The sequence below is a fragment of the Gorilla gorilla genome, chromosome 9 (genome assembly GCF_029281585.2).
Source record: "Gorilla gorilla gorilla isolate KB3781 chromosome 9, NHGRI_mGorGor1-v2.1_pri, whole genome shotgun sequence".
Classification (NCBI taxonomy): Eukaryota; Metazoa; Chordata; class Mammalia; order Primates; family Hominidae; genus Gorilla; species Gorilla gorilla.
Window position 1 is genome coordinate 53797044 of NC_073233.2, and position 15471 is coordinate 53812514.

Consider the following 15471-nt stretch of genomic DNA (forward strand, 5'->3'; position numbering starts at 1 on the left):
AGCCAAGCCATATCTTTACAAATAACAATGTTCCTTCCCTGTTTCTAATACCTTTGTTATTAGGAGATGATATGATTACCCACATAAAAGACTCTAGGCTGGGCATGGTAGCCCAAGCCTGTATCCCTAGCACTTTGGGAGGCCAGGAGTTCAAGACCAGCCTGGGCAACATGGCAAAACCCCATCTCTACAAAAAATACCAAAAAAAAAATTAGCCGAGCATGGTGGTTTGTGCCTGTGGTCCCAGCTACTTGGGAGGCTGAAGTGGGAGGATCATTTGAGCCCAGAAGGCCAAGGCTGTGGTCAGCGGAGATTGTGCTATACTCCAGCATGGGCAACGGAGTGAGACTCTGTCTCAAAAAAAAAAAAAAAAAAAAAAAATATATATATATATATATATATATATCTCCACAAAAATATAAAATATCTAGAAGTAAACTTGGTAATAATTATGCAGAACTTATAGGAAAACAATTGTTAAATTCATTAAATAATGTAAAACCTTAAAATAGTTTTTTTTTTTTAAAAAAAAAGCCAATTCAAATGGAATATTGTCTAGGTATACATACGTATGTCAGAAAAAGCTTTATCAAAAAAATAAAAGCAAGAGTCAGGTGTGGTGGTGTGTGCCTGTAGTCCTAGCTTCTTGGGAGACTGGGGCCAGAGGATCATGTGAGCCCGGGAGCCTGAGGGCAGCCTGGGCAACAAAGAGAGACCCCATCTCTAATTTTAAAAAAAGAAAGAGGCCAGGCATGGTGGCTCACACCTGTAATCCCAGCACTTTGGGAGGCCGAGACCAGCGGATCACTTGAGGTCAGGAGTTCAAGACCAGCCTGGCCAACATGGTGAAACCCTGTTTCTACTAAAAATACAAAAATTAGCTGGGCATGGTGGGCGCCTATAGTCCCAGCTACTCGGGAGGCTGAGGCAGGAGAATCGCTTGAACCTGGGAGGCAGAGGTTGTAGTGAGCTGAGATTGCGCCACTGCTCTGCAGCCTGGGTGACAGAGCTAGAATCTGTCTCAAAAAGAAAAAAAGAAAGAAAAATAAAAAGCAAAGGACTGATCATCACAAAATTCAGGTTTCACTGAAGGAGGAGACAGGGAGATGGGATAGCGGAAGGGTAACAAGTAAGGAAAGATGTAAATCAACACAAAAATTAAACAAGAGGCTTGCAGGGACCAAAAGGACAGTGCAGAACGCACAAGGATTTCACCCCAATTTGTGCACCTGAGACAAGAGAAGGGGAATGGGAGACATGAAATTGATTTGGATAAACTTTTATTCAGAGTATGGGCAAAAGCTTGCTTTTTCTAGCAGCCCACACCTGGCAGGGAAAGAGGCCTGTGTATCCAGGGCACAAGGCTAAGGGATCCAAAGACACACCGACATGCAGAGCCTTCAGGATGGACAGGTCAGGAAGGCTGCAGGGAGGAGGTGGCCTTGTCAACAGACTAGGTTTCAATCGACTGAGATGGTGAAAGGGGAAGGACATCCCAGGCCTGCCGAGAGTGGGGTGGGGGTGACAGAACTTGCCACAATGGAGAGGCTGGACAGAGAGTAGTGGGACTCAGCTGTTCATGGTGGAGCTGCTGGTGGCAAGGGAAGAGGGGAGAGGCCCTGTGGGGTCACTGGAGCATCGCCCAGCCAGGGCTTAGGATTCAGTGGAGAAAATACCCCAGGAACTCATGAGGGAGCTAAGGCTACCCTGGAAAGAAGGACTGAGAAAGGATTGGGGTCAGGGGTTTCAGAGGGGCAGGCCTCCTTTGGAGAAGCTGAACCTGTGGCCCTGGGGGAGCTGCTGTGCCTCTTTTTAGCTGTGACCCTGCGTAATGTGCTCACCATCCTGAGCCCCATATGCCTTTCAATAAGAGACTGCTACCTTCCTGCTGACCCCCACGGGAGGAAGCCCTGTGACAAGGATAAGGCCAGATATCTCACTAGAGACCACACTCTGGAAGTATCCATCGCCAGCCCAAGTCTCTAGCCCTCGATTGCCAGAGTGGAGGGAAGGATGTCAAAGCATTGGCCATTGCCAGGCCAGCCAGTCTTGCAGGGGCCAGAGACAGGAACAAGTGGTTAAAGTCAGATTCTGGGCATTGCAGTGAAGTCAGAGAAATAGATCTGTGGCTCCCTGATCCCAGACACCTCTCAGCCACTTAGAGCCACGCAGTACCCAGGCCCATCCAGCTCTGCTGAAGTTTGTCCAGCGCTTCAACCCAGGAAAACCCTATGGCCTCCAAACCAACCGATAAATGTGTCAGAAAACACTCATTTGTGGCTGGGTGCAGTGGCTCACGCCTGTAATCCCAACACTTTGGGAGGCTGAGGAGGGCAGATCACCTGAGGTCAAGAGTTCAAAACCAGCCTGGCCAACATGTTGAAACCCCGTCTCTACCAAAAATACAAAAATTAGCCGGGCATAGTGGTGTGTGCCTGTAATCGGGGGGCTGAGGCATAAGAATCACGTGAACCTGGGAGGCGGAGGTCACAGTGAGCTGAGATCGCACCATTGCACTCCAGCCTAGGTGACAGAGCAAGACTCCAACTCAAAAACAAAAAAACAGGCTGGGCCTGGTGGCTTACGTCTGTAGTCCCAGCACTTTGGGAGGCTAAGGCGGGCGGATCACAAGGTCAGGAGTTCAAGACCAGCCTGGCCAACATAGTGAAACCCCGTCTCTACTAAAAATAAAAAAATTAGCCGGGAGTGGTGGCGGGCGCCTGTAATCCCAGCTACTCAGGAGGCTGAGGCAGGAGAATGGCTTGAACTCGGGAGGTGGAGGCTGCAGTGAGACAAGATCGTGCCACTGCACTCCAGACTGGTGACAGAGCAAGACTCTGTCTCAAACAACAACAACAAAACAAAAAACAAAAAACAAAACAGGCCGGGAGCGGTGGCTCACACTTGTAATCCCAGCACTTTGGGAGGCCGAGGCGGGCAGATCACCAGGTCAGGAGTTCGAGACCAACATGGTGAAACCCTGTCTCTACTAAAAATATAAAAAATTAGCTGGGCGTGGTGGTGAGTGCCTATAGTCCCAGCTACTCAGAAGGCTTAGGCAGAAGAATTGCTTGAACCTGGGAGGCAGAGGTTGCAGTGAGCCGAAATCGCGCCACTGAACTCCAGCCTGGGTGACAAAGCAAGACTCCATCTCAAAAAACAAAACAAAACAAAACAAAACAAAAAAACCACTTTTTTATGCTCAGCAAGGAGAGAGGGTGGCCCCACTCTGTATCTTTAATGTAGCTATTCTTTATGTTGCTTTAATATTTTTATACCCATATATCCATACATATAAACAGCATTAATTTCTAGCTCTATATAAAACTTCCCATATGTCAGGCATAGTTCTAAGTGCTTTGTGTGTATTTATCCATTTAATCTTCACAACAACATCTAAGTCTAATTTCGAGATGAGGAAACTGAGGCATAAGGAGTTAAGTAATTTGTCCCAGGAAGTCTGGCATCAGAATCTTACTGTCTTGAATGGGCACAGTGGCACACGCCTATAATCCCAGTGCTTTGGGAGGCCGAGGCGAGAGGATTGCTTGAGCCCAGGAGATCGAAGCTGCAGTGAGCTGTGATCACACCACTGCACTCCAGCCTGGGTGACAGAGTTAAAAAAAAATTTGTTATATTCACCTTTTGAATTTTCTCTTCTGTTCCCTTTATCTTCTTTCTAAACAAAACAAAACAAAGAATCTTATTGTCTTAACCACCAAGACACCAAGAGGTAGGCCAGAGAGAGAGAGAGAGAGAGAGAGAAAGACAGAGGCTAGGTGCAGAGGCTCATGCCTATAATCCCAGCACTTTGGGAGGCTGAGGCGGGTGGATCATTTGAGGTAAGGAGTTCAAGACCAGCCTGGCCAACATGGTGAAACTCTGTCTCTACTACAAAAATTGGCCGGGAAGTAGTGGCCCATGCCTATATTTCCAGCTACTTGGGAGGCTAAGGCTGGAGAATTACTTGAGCCTGGGAGGCGGAGGTTGCGGTGAACCGAGATCATGCCACTGTACTCCAGTCTGGGTGACAGACTGAGACCCTGTCTCCAAAAAAAAAAAAAAAAAAAAAAAAAGAGAGAAAGAGATTTTATATAGTGAGATTTTCATATATCTGAGATGAGATTTGATATATGTATACAATTTTACACATTGCATACATGTGATCATATACACCTTTTATTTTTTTTTTTGAGATGGAGTTTCGCTCTTGTTACCCAGGCTGGAGTGCAACGGCGCGATCTCGGCTCACTGCAACCTCTACCTCCCAGGTTCAAGCAATTCTCCTGCCTCAGCCTCCCAAGTAGCTGGGATTACAGGCATGCGCCACCACACCTGGCTGATTTTGTATTTTTAGTAGAGGGGGTTTCTCCATGTTGGTCAGGCTGGTCTTGAACTCCCGACCGCAGGTGATCTGCCCACCTTGGCCTCTCAAAGTGCTGGGATTACAGGCATGAGCCACCATGCCCAGCCATATATGGCCATACACATCTTTTAATGTGTTGTTTTCCTTTAACATTTTTTCCTTCCCTATTCACATTAGTTCCTCCCACCATAGAATCCATAATATCACTTTAATGTGTTATCTATGTTTTTTATGTATTCATTATATATAGACTTATATATACTGATACCTTTAATCACATATACATATACAAGGTTTCTTTTTGTCATTATTTTAAAATAGTCTCTTAAAAAATAAAAATAGTGGATCATATTAAATAAATATTTCTGCATCTCACTTTTCTCACACACCTGGAAACCCCTGCAATTTAATTAATTTGTAATTTTTTTTATTTTTTTATTTTTGAGACAGGGTCTCTCTCTGTTACCCAGACTGGAGTGCAGTGGCACGATCAGGGCTCACTGCAGCCTTGACCTCCCGGGTTCAAGCAATCCTTCCACCTCAGCCTCCTGAGTAGCTGGGGCTACAGGTGCGCACCATTACACCTGGCTAATTTTAAATTTTTTTGTAGAGACAAGTTCTCAGTTTGTTACCCAGGCTGGTCTGGAACTCCTGGCTCAAAAGATCTTCCTTCCTAGGCCTCCCAAAGTGCTGGGATTACAGATGTGAGCCACCGGGCCTTAGGCATCCAATGGGAATTCCAGGCCAGGTGGGAGGAAAGGGTAGTGCATTGTCACCAAGTAACATTTCTGGCTGGGTCTTGCCAATCCCCTTGTTGGGTGGCCAGGAGCGCTCAGCCTCCAGAGGCAGGAATGCTGACTGTGTTATTGTGAAATCATTTGCATATTGTGAAGTGCTTTGCATAAGATGGAGCGCTTTTGCATACAGGGAGGGGGGCATTTTAGAAGTCCTAGGGCAGGATCCCTGAGTAGCTTTTCTTTGCCAAGAAACTAACCCAGGGGTTCCATTTTGGAACTCAGGGAGGGAACAGAACGTCCTGGCAGTTGTATGGGCCCGGTGGGGTGAGATGGACAGAAAGCTTCAGAAGACAAGCTGGGCCACCAGGGAGAAGTTGGCGGTCTAAGGAAGGCCAACAGTGCAACATGAAGTGGGACAGGCACCAGAGGCAGCCCTGAGAGCTGAGTGTGCTCTCAAGAGCCCCAGCAGAGGGGAAAGTGACAGAGTAAATGGTTGGAGCTGCCATGGGAGGCTGATGAGTGTCAGAGACTTAGAGACCTGTACTCGGTCGCTATCTCTGCCCAAGTGAGTACCCACATGACCCTTCCTGAATCTTCTCCTGTACTGGCTGATTTCCAGAGAAGAATACAAACTGGAAACGCCAAGCCAGACTCCCACTGCTGTTCAGGACCTAGACGTGAGAAGTGGTATCACATACTCTGGCTTCAGGACACCCAGGTTTGAATCCTGGCTCTGCCATCTGTGCCACTGTGTGACCCTGGGCTAACAGTACCCACCACAATGGGATAATATGAGGATTCAGTGAGATAATGCAAGTAGAGTGAATAGCACATAGTAGGTGGTCAGTAAATTGCGGTTATAAGAACTGCTATCCAGTGTTTGCTACCCTAGTCTAACCAAAGAGGTCAGGTCTAGCTTCCTCCAGGTGAGGGGAGCACAGAGCCCTCGCCTCCCAGGTTTGGAGTTCCCATCAGCAGGGTCCAGCCACCATGCATTGGACCCCAAAGGGTTACAAGCCCTGGAGACAGTGGCCTGAGGTTCCCAGTGAAAAACCAAAGCATAAAAATAATTCGATGAGTAAGAATAAAATTCCCTCTTCTGAGGTTCCCGGGGCCAGGCCCCTCCCTGCGGCAGGCACTTCCCCTTTCCCTTGCTCATGGAGGAGCCAGGCCGGGCTGACTCAGAGCAGGAGCGCACAGCAGTCCTCCCAGCCCGACCTGGGCGGCGTGGTCTGGCGGCCGGGCGCGCCCCCGTGCGGCCACGGGCAGACTGCGGCCCTGGACGGGAAGCGGCGGCCAGATCCGCAAGCCCCGCAGCCTGGTCGATCGCGGTCCCCGCAGAGCCGCCGCCTCCGTCCCTGCCCAGCCTGGCTGAGCGCGGTGCGTGTGGCTCTCCCACTTCCGACCGGCCCTCCCCTCCGGCCCGCAGCCCCTCCCAAACGGAAGTGCGCCCTCTACCAGGGTCCCCCACCGCCGCGATGCGGAAGCGCCCTCCCGCCGCCACTCCCCCCGGCCCCGCGGCACGCGGCGCCTCGGGTTCCGGACAGGCCCCTTGTGACGTGGCCGCGCGCCGGGGGCGGCCCCGGGCCGGGGGCCGGGCGGCCGGGCGGCCGGGCGGGGCAGAGCCTGGGCGGGGCGCGGCACCGCAGCTGGATGGCTGGGGACGCCCGGAGCGCCGCCGCCGCCGCCGCACGGTGAGTGCCAGCCGGACCCTCGGGGCCCGCGCTCCGTGCGTGATGGACCCGGCCGATCCCTCGCCCCGTCCGACTGGTCCTCATCAGACCTGGGCCGGCTCCCAGGACCCGGGAGTCAGGCTCGCCCGCTTCGGCCTCCTCTCCTCCATCGCTCCGCGCCCCGCGCCCCATCCCTCCCTCGCTGTCCCCTCCGCGTCCCACCCGCCTCTCTCTAGCTCTCTCACTCTCTACTTTCCTCTCCCCTCGGACTCTCCGTGTATTCCCTCCCGCTAGCCTGTGGTCCCCTCACCTCTGCGTGACCGCCTCGTCCTGGCCCAGTCTTGCCTGTGGTCCCCAGTGGAGCCCCGCTGGCTTCATCAGTGCCCCTGATTAGTTAAGGCCTGGAGGTCCTAGACATGGGCATCTCTGCCACCACCCAGAGGCAGCTGCTTTCTTCCCCTCCCATCTCCATCAGAAGGTGAGGAAACTGAGGCAGGGACGTCACCAGCTCAAGGTCACAGCCAGCCTGAGGCAGAGCAGATCACATTTAAACCTCATGCCCGAGTTTCCAGATGGAACTTCTCGCTTGGTTGACTCACGTCCACATCCTGTGATGGGCCGGCTGGGCACATTCCTGCTGTAGGGAGCTCCAGGCCTTCCCTGGCACAGGCAGGGCAGGGCCTCTGCGCCTCCTCATGCCGGGTACATCCGCCTGCACTTTCAGGCTTATCTCGTCCTCACAGCTGAGGCAGGTGATATTGATCCCTGTCCTGCAGATGAGGGCACTGAGGCTCAGAGGGGGGGCTTCAGAGATTTGCCCAGAGTTAGACAGTTCAAAGTGCAGCATAGAGTTCACCGTGGGGGCTCTAAAGCCTGCGCTCTAACATGAGAGAGGCATCCCCTGGCTAAAGGCTCCTTCCTCATCAGCCCCATCTCCTGTTGCCCTCAGTGCCCTGGGGACATTGGTCTCATGTCCTAGGAAGAAGCGTGGATGGTCTTGCCCTGGCTCATCTGCTCAGTTTCCCCACGTATGTCTCTCTGAATCCACCCCATCCCCTTAGAAGGGGTGCCTCAGTCTCTGGGGTGTCGCGGGCGGCAGAGCCTCCCCTGGCAGCCAGAGACACCCAGCTGGGCCGGGCGGCGCCGCCGGTGGCTGAGGAGAGCCAGCCAGCGCCTCACCCTGTCATTAGGGAAAGTTTAGCCTCAGGCGGAGGTGCTGACACAGTCTGGAGCTGCTCAGAAGGAAAAAATACACAGTGCTCAGGAGTAGGGTGTGGAGACACAGGGCCCCATTGCTGTGCACCCAGCATTTGGATGCTCAGATGCTCTGGCAAGGACAGCAGGAGGGTGGATGCCAGGGTCCCTCGCGGGGAGGAGGGAGGCACCACGTTTCCTAAGCAGGTGTGCGGCCAAGGCTGTAGCTCATGTAGGTGGCCTTTTGTGTTTTTCAGTACGTGGCATGCCTGGATGTCCCTGCCCTGGCTGTGGCATGGCGGGCCCAAGGCTCCTCTTCCTCACTGCCCTTGCCCTGGAGCTCTTGGGAAGGGCTGGGGGTTCCCAGCCGGCCCTCCGGAGCCGGGGGACTGCGACGGCCTGTCGCCTGGACAACAAGGAAAGCGAGTCCTGGGGGGCTCTGCTGAGCGGAGAGCGGCTGGACACCTGGATCTGCTCCCTCCTGGGTTCCCTCGTGGTGGGGCTCAGTGGGGTCTTCCCGTTGCTCGTCATTCCCCTAGAGATGGGGACCATGCTGCGCTCAGAAGGTGGGTGACTCTCCGGTGGCACCCAGGGCTGGCCAGCGTGTGGGAAGCATGCTGCTGCTCTTCTTAGGAGACCCCAGGTCACAGAGTGTCTGAGATGGAGGGAAAGGATAGAATAGAACTTCTCCCCTTGGTCCTGTAGGAATTATCTAGCCAGGGGCGGCTGGCTCTGGCTTCCCCAGGAAGCTATGAGCACCTGGTAGCAGGGCCTGCCCCTGGGGAGGGGGTCTAGGAGATGGGGATGTGGGCACGGGTGGGAGCTTTGTCCTGACTACCCTTTTGTACCATGAGCATATACTGCCCGTTCACAAATAACATGTTGTAACAAAACACGCAGGAGAGCTCTAGGGAGCTGCTAAGAATGCACGTGCCTATCCCCCACCTAAGAGGGGTGGACTTGGCCGGGCGTGGTGGCTCATGCCTGTAATCCCAGCACTTTGGGAGGCCGAGGCGGGCGGATCACGAGGTCAGGAGATCGAGACCATCCTGGCTAACACGGTGAAACCCCGTCTCTACTAAAAATACTAAAAATTAGCCGGGCGTGGTAGTGGGCGCCTGTAGTCCCAGCTACTCGGGAGGCTGAGGCAGGAGAATGGCGTGAACCCGGGAGGTGGAGCTTGCAGTGAGCTGAGATCGCGCCACTGCACTCCAGCCTGGGCGACAAAGCAAGACTCCGTCTCAAAAAAAAAAAAAAAAAAAAAAAAAAAAGAGGGGTGGACCAAGGCCCTGGGAATCTGTTAGAAACGAGCATCCCAGGGGCTGGTGCTGCCAGCTGGATGCTCAGGAACCATTCACTTACCAGATGGTTACCCAGCAGCTCTGTGCCAGGCACTGGGCTGAGGGCGGTGCCACAGCTGTGAACAGAGCCCTGCTTGGGCCATGGTCAGGCCTGTGCTCAACCCTCAGAGCAGCCCTGCGGGGTCAGTGCAGGGAGCACTTGGATTATTAGTTCCATTTTACAAGTGGGGATGCACAGGCACAGAGAGGTTCTTTGACCAGTCCAAGGTCACCCAGCCAGGAAATAGCAGTTTCCCCTGGGATCCCACCCCAAACCCAGCTGCCTCTGTCCTCTAGGCCTCAGTTTCTCTATCAAGCCGAAGGGTTGGACATGGCTTTCAGGCAGGCGACTTCCAACTCTGGATGCTGCAAGTCCCCAAATCTCTGCCACTTTTCTGAGAGTGACAGCAGCTGAGAAGAGAAAAATTCCCACGTAATGAGCACTTGCTATACATATTGTCATTTAATTCCCATAAGAACCCATAAAAGGCTCACAGCTGTAATCTCAGCAGTTTGGGAGGCTGAGGTGGGCAGATCACCTGAGGTCAGGAGTTCAAGACCAGCCTGGCCAACATGATGAAACCCCGTCTCTACCAAAAATACAAAAATTAGCCGGATGTGGTGGCACACACCTGTAATCCCAGCTACTCAGGAGGCTGAGGCAGGAGAGTCGCTTGAACCTGGGAGATGGAGGTTACAGTGAGCCAAGATCACGCCACTGCACTCCAGCCTGGGCAACAGAGCGAGACTCCTTCTCAAAACAAAACAAAATAATAATTCCCATAAGACCCAATTTACAGATGGAGAAACCAAGTCTCCAGAGTCATCTGCCAAGGTCACCAGCTAGTGGGTTGGGAGCTGGGACCTGTCAGCTCTTCACCATGACATGGTGGTGGCCCTGTGGGCATTTGGCAGGGTGTGGTGTTTCTGCTGTGAGGTGGGGGACCCAGGAAGAGCAGCCACCCGTATCCAGCCTTGCAGGCCCAGAAAGAGCCCAGTGAGTGGGGTGGGATGAAGGTCAGGCCAGGAGCTCCAGCCGGTCAGCCCCCAGACCCCGCATCTCTCCCTTGTAGCTGGGGCCTGGCGCCTGAAGCAGCTGCTCAGCTTCGCCCTGGGGGGACTCTTGGGCAATGTGTTTCTGCATCTGCTGCCTGAAGCCTGGGCCTACACGTGCAGCGCCAGCCCTGGTGAGTGAGGCCACACACCAGGGGCAAGACAGTGCCAGGAGTGGGGGCCTGGTGCCCACGCCCAGGGATGGCCAGGAAGACCAGGAGAGGGATTCTGGGTTTCTGGCAGGAGCTTGCCTGGGAGGGAGGGAGGGTCATTGTCCTGGTCTCTGGGCCCTGGTCCCAGGGCCCTGGTCCCAGTGGGAGTTCTGGGCCCCAACTGCCCAACCCACCCTTGTCACTGCCCTGGTGCCCTGGATGAGATCCCATTCCAAATGGCCCCCTCCTATGGCCCTGGCTTGGCTTGGCCTGGCCTGGCCTGGCATTGCCGCCCCCTGCAGGTGGTGAGGGGCAGAGCCTGCAGCAGCAGCAACAGCTGGGGCTGTGGGTCATTGCTGGCATCCTGACCTTCCTGGCGTTGGAGAAGATGTTCCTGGACAGCAAGGAGGAGGGGACCAGCCAGGTGGGCCCCACACTCAAGGGCCTGGATATATCAGCCTCTGTTCTGTGGTAGTGCCCGGGGCCTGGAGGCCCAGGGTCTGAGTTGAGCCCTGAAAAGAGGGGTCTCCTGGCCCTCTCCTGGGAGCTGCGGGAGGTTGGGCCACCTTCTTTGGGACTGACACCATTAGCCCCTGATGTAGCTTGTTCTGGTAGCCTGATGGTGACAGCAGTTGGGGAGGGTTTGTTGAGTTTGGGGGCACCCAACTGATATAGTAGCAGAGGATTCTAGCTAGAAAAAAGAGGGGTTCCTGTCTCTTTTTTTTTTTTTGAGACGGAGTCTCGCTCTGTCACCCAGGCTGAAGTGCAGTGGCGCGATCTTGGCTCACGGCAACCTCTGCCTCCCGGGTTCAAGCGATTCTCCTGCCTCAGCCTCCCGAGTAGCTGGAACTACAGGTGCGCGCCACCATGCCCAGCTAACTTTTGTATTTTTAGTGGAGATGGGGTTTCACCATGTTGTCCAGGATGGTCTCGATCTCTTGACTTCTTGATCCACCCACCTCAGCCTCCCAATTATTATTATTATTTTTTTGAGAAGAGTCTCGCTCTGTCACCCAGTCTGGAGTGCAGTGGCACGATCTCGGCTCACTGCAACTTTCACCTCCCAGGTTCAAGCAATTCTTCTGCCTCAGCCTCCCAAGTAGCTGGGACCACACCCGGCTAATTTTTGTATTTTTAGTAGAGGTGGGGTTTTACCATGTTGGCCAGGCTGGTCTCGAACTCCTGACCTCAGGTGATCCATCTGCCTTGGGCTCCCAAAGTGCTGGGATTACAGGCATGAGCCACTGCGCCTAGCCCCCTGTCTCTCTTTCTCCATCTCTCTCCCCTTCTGTCTGCCCTGGCTGAGTGGGGGGCATCTAATGTCACCTCTCCCTCCTTCTCCTGGCCCTAGGCCCCCAACAAAGACCCCACTGCTGCTGCCGCCGCGCTCAATGGAGGCCACTGTCTGGCCCAGCCGGCCGCAGAGCCCGGCCTCGGTGCCGTGGTCCGGAGCATCAAAGTGAGTGGCCTGCTCAGGGCCCCTGCAGCCGCACTGCCCTGAGTGGCCAGCCCCACTCAGCCCTGCCTCCTGCCTTCCCTCCTTCCCAGGTCAGCGGCTACCTCAACCTGCTGGCCAACACCATCGACAACTTCACCCACGGGCTGGCTGTGGCTGCCAGCTTCCTTGTGAGCAAGAAGGTGAGGGGCTTGGGGCCAGTGGGGCTCTGGCGATTCCGGTGGCAGCCATGTGGATTCCACCTGTGTCTGGAGTCTGCTTCTTGCCCCTCCATTGCCAGCGCCCTCATCTAAGGCTGTCATCCCCCATCCTCCCTGCTGCTGTCCTGGCTACCACTGTTCTCTGATCCTGAGCCCCTGGTCTGTTCCTGTTCCCAGTACTCCTTGTTGGGTGCCTCTGTCAAGCTGCTAGGCGTGGCCCCTGCCTGCTCCTAGATGCTTCTTCCTCTACCTCCTCCCTCTGGCCTCTGGCCCAGAGGCTGCCTACTCTGCAGCTGGCCGAGATCTTTCCCACCTCACACTGTTCCCCCTGCCTGGAATGTTCTCCCGCCCACGCTTTGAGCGGCTGACGACTCATCCTTGGGGCCTCGACTTACATGGACTCCTCCACCAGGCCTTTGCTGACCTCCTCATCTAAATTTGGTCCCTGGGCCTGCTCCGCCGGGCACCCTATCCATCCTTTCCTTCCCAGTGCCTGTGAGTGTGTGAGTGAGTCCTGTCTCTCCCCTCTAGACCGCTAGCTTCGTGAAGGCAGGTTCCTTGTCCCCTTTAGTCACTGCTGTATTTCCAGTGGCCAACACAGTGCCCACCCAGAGCCAGCTCAGAGCAGAGTAAACCTCTGTGGAATGAGTGGGCGAGTGGGGTGCTCAGCCCTCAACACAGACCCCGCAGCCACGGCTCCCCTCCCTGCAGATCGGGCTCCTGACAACCATGGCCATCCTCCTGCATGAGATCCCCCATGAGGTGAGCACTTGTAGGGCAGCCCCCAGGGGCCCAGGCCCCCACAGTGCCCATGATCAGCATGGGTGTGGAGCTCAGGAGGGCGTGGGGCTGGGCCTGTCCAGCATGGCACCCTGGGGCTGGGCTGTGAGGGCCGGAGCTCCTCACCCCAGCAGCCTGCAGCTGCCATCTCTGCCATACTCAGGATGGGGGTCCCAGGGGAAGGGTGGGGAAGGGCAGGGGGCTCAGTATGTATATCGTACCTGAGCACTCAGGGCATCAGGCCCCGCTGGGGCGCAGGGTGAACCTCCGGACCTCCCTTCAGGTGGGCGACTTTGCCATCCTGCTCCGGGCCGGCTTTGACCGATGGAGTGCAGCCAAGCTGCAACTCTCAACAGCGCTGGGGGGCCTACTGGGCGCCGGCTTCGCCATCTGTACCCAGTCCCCCAAGGGAGTAGGTACGGGCGTGGCGGGTGGTGGTGGTGGGTGGCATCAGCAGAGGGGCCCCAGCCAAAGGGTGTGGCTACCTCACCGCTGGTCCCCAGGCCCGGGAGGTGGGGAGCACACGCGGTGTCCTGGGAGGCGGGGAGCAGACACAGTGCCTTGGGTACCCAGTTGGGTGTTCTCCCCCTGCAGAGGAGACGGCAGCCTGGGTCCTGCCCTTCACCTCTGGCGGCTTTCTCTACATCGCCTTGGTGAACGTGCTCCCTGACCTCTTGGAAGAAGAGGACCCGTGGTGAGTGACCTGTTGGAGGAAGAGGACTGCGGCTCACAGGGCCCTTAGGGGCTCAGGAGGGAAGGGCTCCTGGCCGCTGCCTGCTCCCCCTGCCCATGCCTCCACCGTGAGCCGTTCCCTCCCCACAGGCGCTCCCTGCAGCAGCTGCTTCTGCTCTGTGCGGGCATCGTGGTAATGGTGCTGTTCTCGCTCTTCGTGGATTAACTTTCCCTGATGCCGACGCCCCTGCCCCCTGCAGCAATAAGATGCTCGGATTCACTCTGTGACCGCATATGTGAGAGGCAGAGAGGGCGAGTGCCTGCGAGAGAGAATGAGCCTCCCGCCAGACAGGAGGGAGGTGCGTGTGGATGTATGTGGTGTGCACATGTGGCCAGAGGCGTGTGTGCGAGACCGACACTGTGATCCCTGTGCTGGGTCCGGGGCCCAGTGTAGCGCCTGTCCCCAGCCATGCTGTGGTTACCTCTCCTTGCCGCCCTGTCACCTTCACCTCCCGGAGTAAGCAGCAAGGAACAGCAGCACTGGTCCCAAGCAGAGGCCTTGCCCTGCTGGGACCCCGGGAGTGAGAGCAGCCCAAGGATCCCAGGGTGCAGGGAACTCCAGAGCTGCCCACCTCCCACTGCCCCCTCTGCACACACAGCCAGTCCCCAGGCGGCCTAGGGGCCAAGGCTGGGGCGGCTTTGGTCCCTTTTCCTGGTCCTTCCTTCCCCACTTCTAAGCCAAAGAAAGGAGAGGCAGGTGCTCCTGTACCCCAGCCCCACTCAGCACTGACAGTCCCCAGCTCCTAGTAGTGAGTTGGGAGGCGCTTCCTAAGACCCTTTCCTCAGGGCTGCCCTGGGAGCTCATTCCTGGCCAACACGCCCTGGCAGCACCAGCAGCTCTTGCCACCTCCAGCTGCCAAACAGCAGCCTGCTGGGCAGGGAGCAGCCCCAGGCCAGAGAGGCCTCCTGGTCCAGCTCAGGGATGCTCCTGCCAGCACAGGGGCCAGGGACTCCTGGAGCAGGCACATAGTGAGCCCGGGCAGCCCTCCCCAGCTTAGGCCCCTTTCCTTCCCCATTGAGGTTGGGGTAGGTGGGGGCGGTGAGGGCTCCACGTTGTCAGCGCTCAGGAATGTGCTCCGGCAGAGTGCTGAAGCCATAATCCCCAACCATTTCCCTTGGCTGACGCCCAGGTACTCAGCTGGCCCACTCCACAGCCAGGCCTGGCCCTGCCTTTGACCGTGGATGTTTTCAGAAGTGGCCATCGAGAGGTCTGGATGGTTTTATAGCAACTTTGCTGTGATTCCGTTTGTATCTGTAAATATTTGTTCTATAGATAAGATACAAATAAATATTATCCACATACTGGCTGCCTTGGTTCTGCACGGCCTTCCATGGCCAGGCAGGGCCTTCCTCACTGCCACTGCCAGGCCCTTGTCTCTGAACTGTCACCCCAGTGCATCTCTGAACATTCCATGTCTTCCTGGCTTAATTTTTTATTCCAATGACTGAGCACCTATACGAGCGGGGCCGTATGCCATTTTAGCCCCTCACCACCACAAACTCCAGGACGCTGTCCTTATCTTTTTTTTTTTTGAGACAGAGTCTCACTCTGTCACCCACGCTGGAGTGCAGTGGTGCGGTCTTGGCTCACTGCAACCTCCGCCTCCTGGGTTCAAGCAATTCTTCTGCCTCAACCTCCCAAGTAGCTGGGATTTACAGGTGTGTGCCACCACGCCTAGCTTTCTTTTTTAAGTAGAGATAGGGTTTTGCCATATTGGCCAGGCTGGTCTTGAACTCCTGACCTTGTGATCTGCCCGCCTCAGCCTCCCAAAGTGCTGGGCTTACAGG

General features: G+C 55.5%; 1 protein-coding gene across 8 annotated transcripts; it reads left to right on the top strand.

Annotated features, from left to right (window-relative positions):
- The first annotated feature begins 5332 nt into the window (after positions 1 to 5332).
- Positions 5333 to 14985, top strand: SLC39A13 (solute carrier family 39 member 13). 8 transcript variants are annotated; one of them, XR_010135472.1, is made up of 11 exons: positions 6644 to 6797; positions 8228 to 8536; positions 10384 to 10497; positions 10818 to 10939; positions 11867 to 11974; positions 12064 to 12153; positions 12883 to 12933; positions 13235 to 13363; positions 13546 to 13645; positions 13774 to 13982; positions 14814 to 14985. XR_010135472.1 is itself a non-coding variant. In XM_019036645.3 (10 exons), the coding sequence occupies exons 2-10, from the start codon at positions 8236 to 8238 to the stop codon at positions 13847 to 13849; spliced, it is 1095 nt and encodes a 364-aa protein (XP_018892190.1). In that variant the 5' UTR covers positions 5333 to 5668; positions 8228 to 8235; the 3' UTR covers positions 13850 to 14985. The 8 variants fall into 8 exon arrangements, 6 of the variants coding, with proteins under 6 accessions (XP_018892190.1, XP_018892191.1, XP_063567249.1 ...); XR_008669481.2 differs by having other exon boundaries at positions 6645 to 6797; positions 13235 to 13367; XM_019036645.3 differs by lacking the exon at positions 6644 to 6797 and adding an exon at positions 5333 to 5668 and having other exon boundaries at positions 13235 to 13367; positions 13774 to 14985.
- The last annotated feature ends 486 nt before the right edge of the window (positions 14986 to 15471 follow it).

Bases quoted from the DNA above. Each gene is read 5' to 3' on its own strand.
- SLC39A13 (XM_063711179.1), top strand. From the start codon at position 8,236: ATGCCTGGATGTCCCTGCCCTGGCTGTGGCATGGCGGGCCCAAGGCTC. The intron at 10,498-10,817 runs GTGAGTGAGGCC...CGCCCCCTGCAG, and splicing joins CACGTGCAGCGCCAGCCCTG to GTGGTGAGGGGCAGAGCCTG. The intron at 10,940-11,866 runs GTGGGCCCCACA...TCCTGGCCCTAG, and splicing joins AGGAGGAGGGGACCAGCCAG to GCCCCCAACAAAGACCCCAC.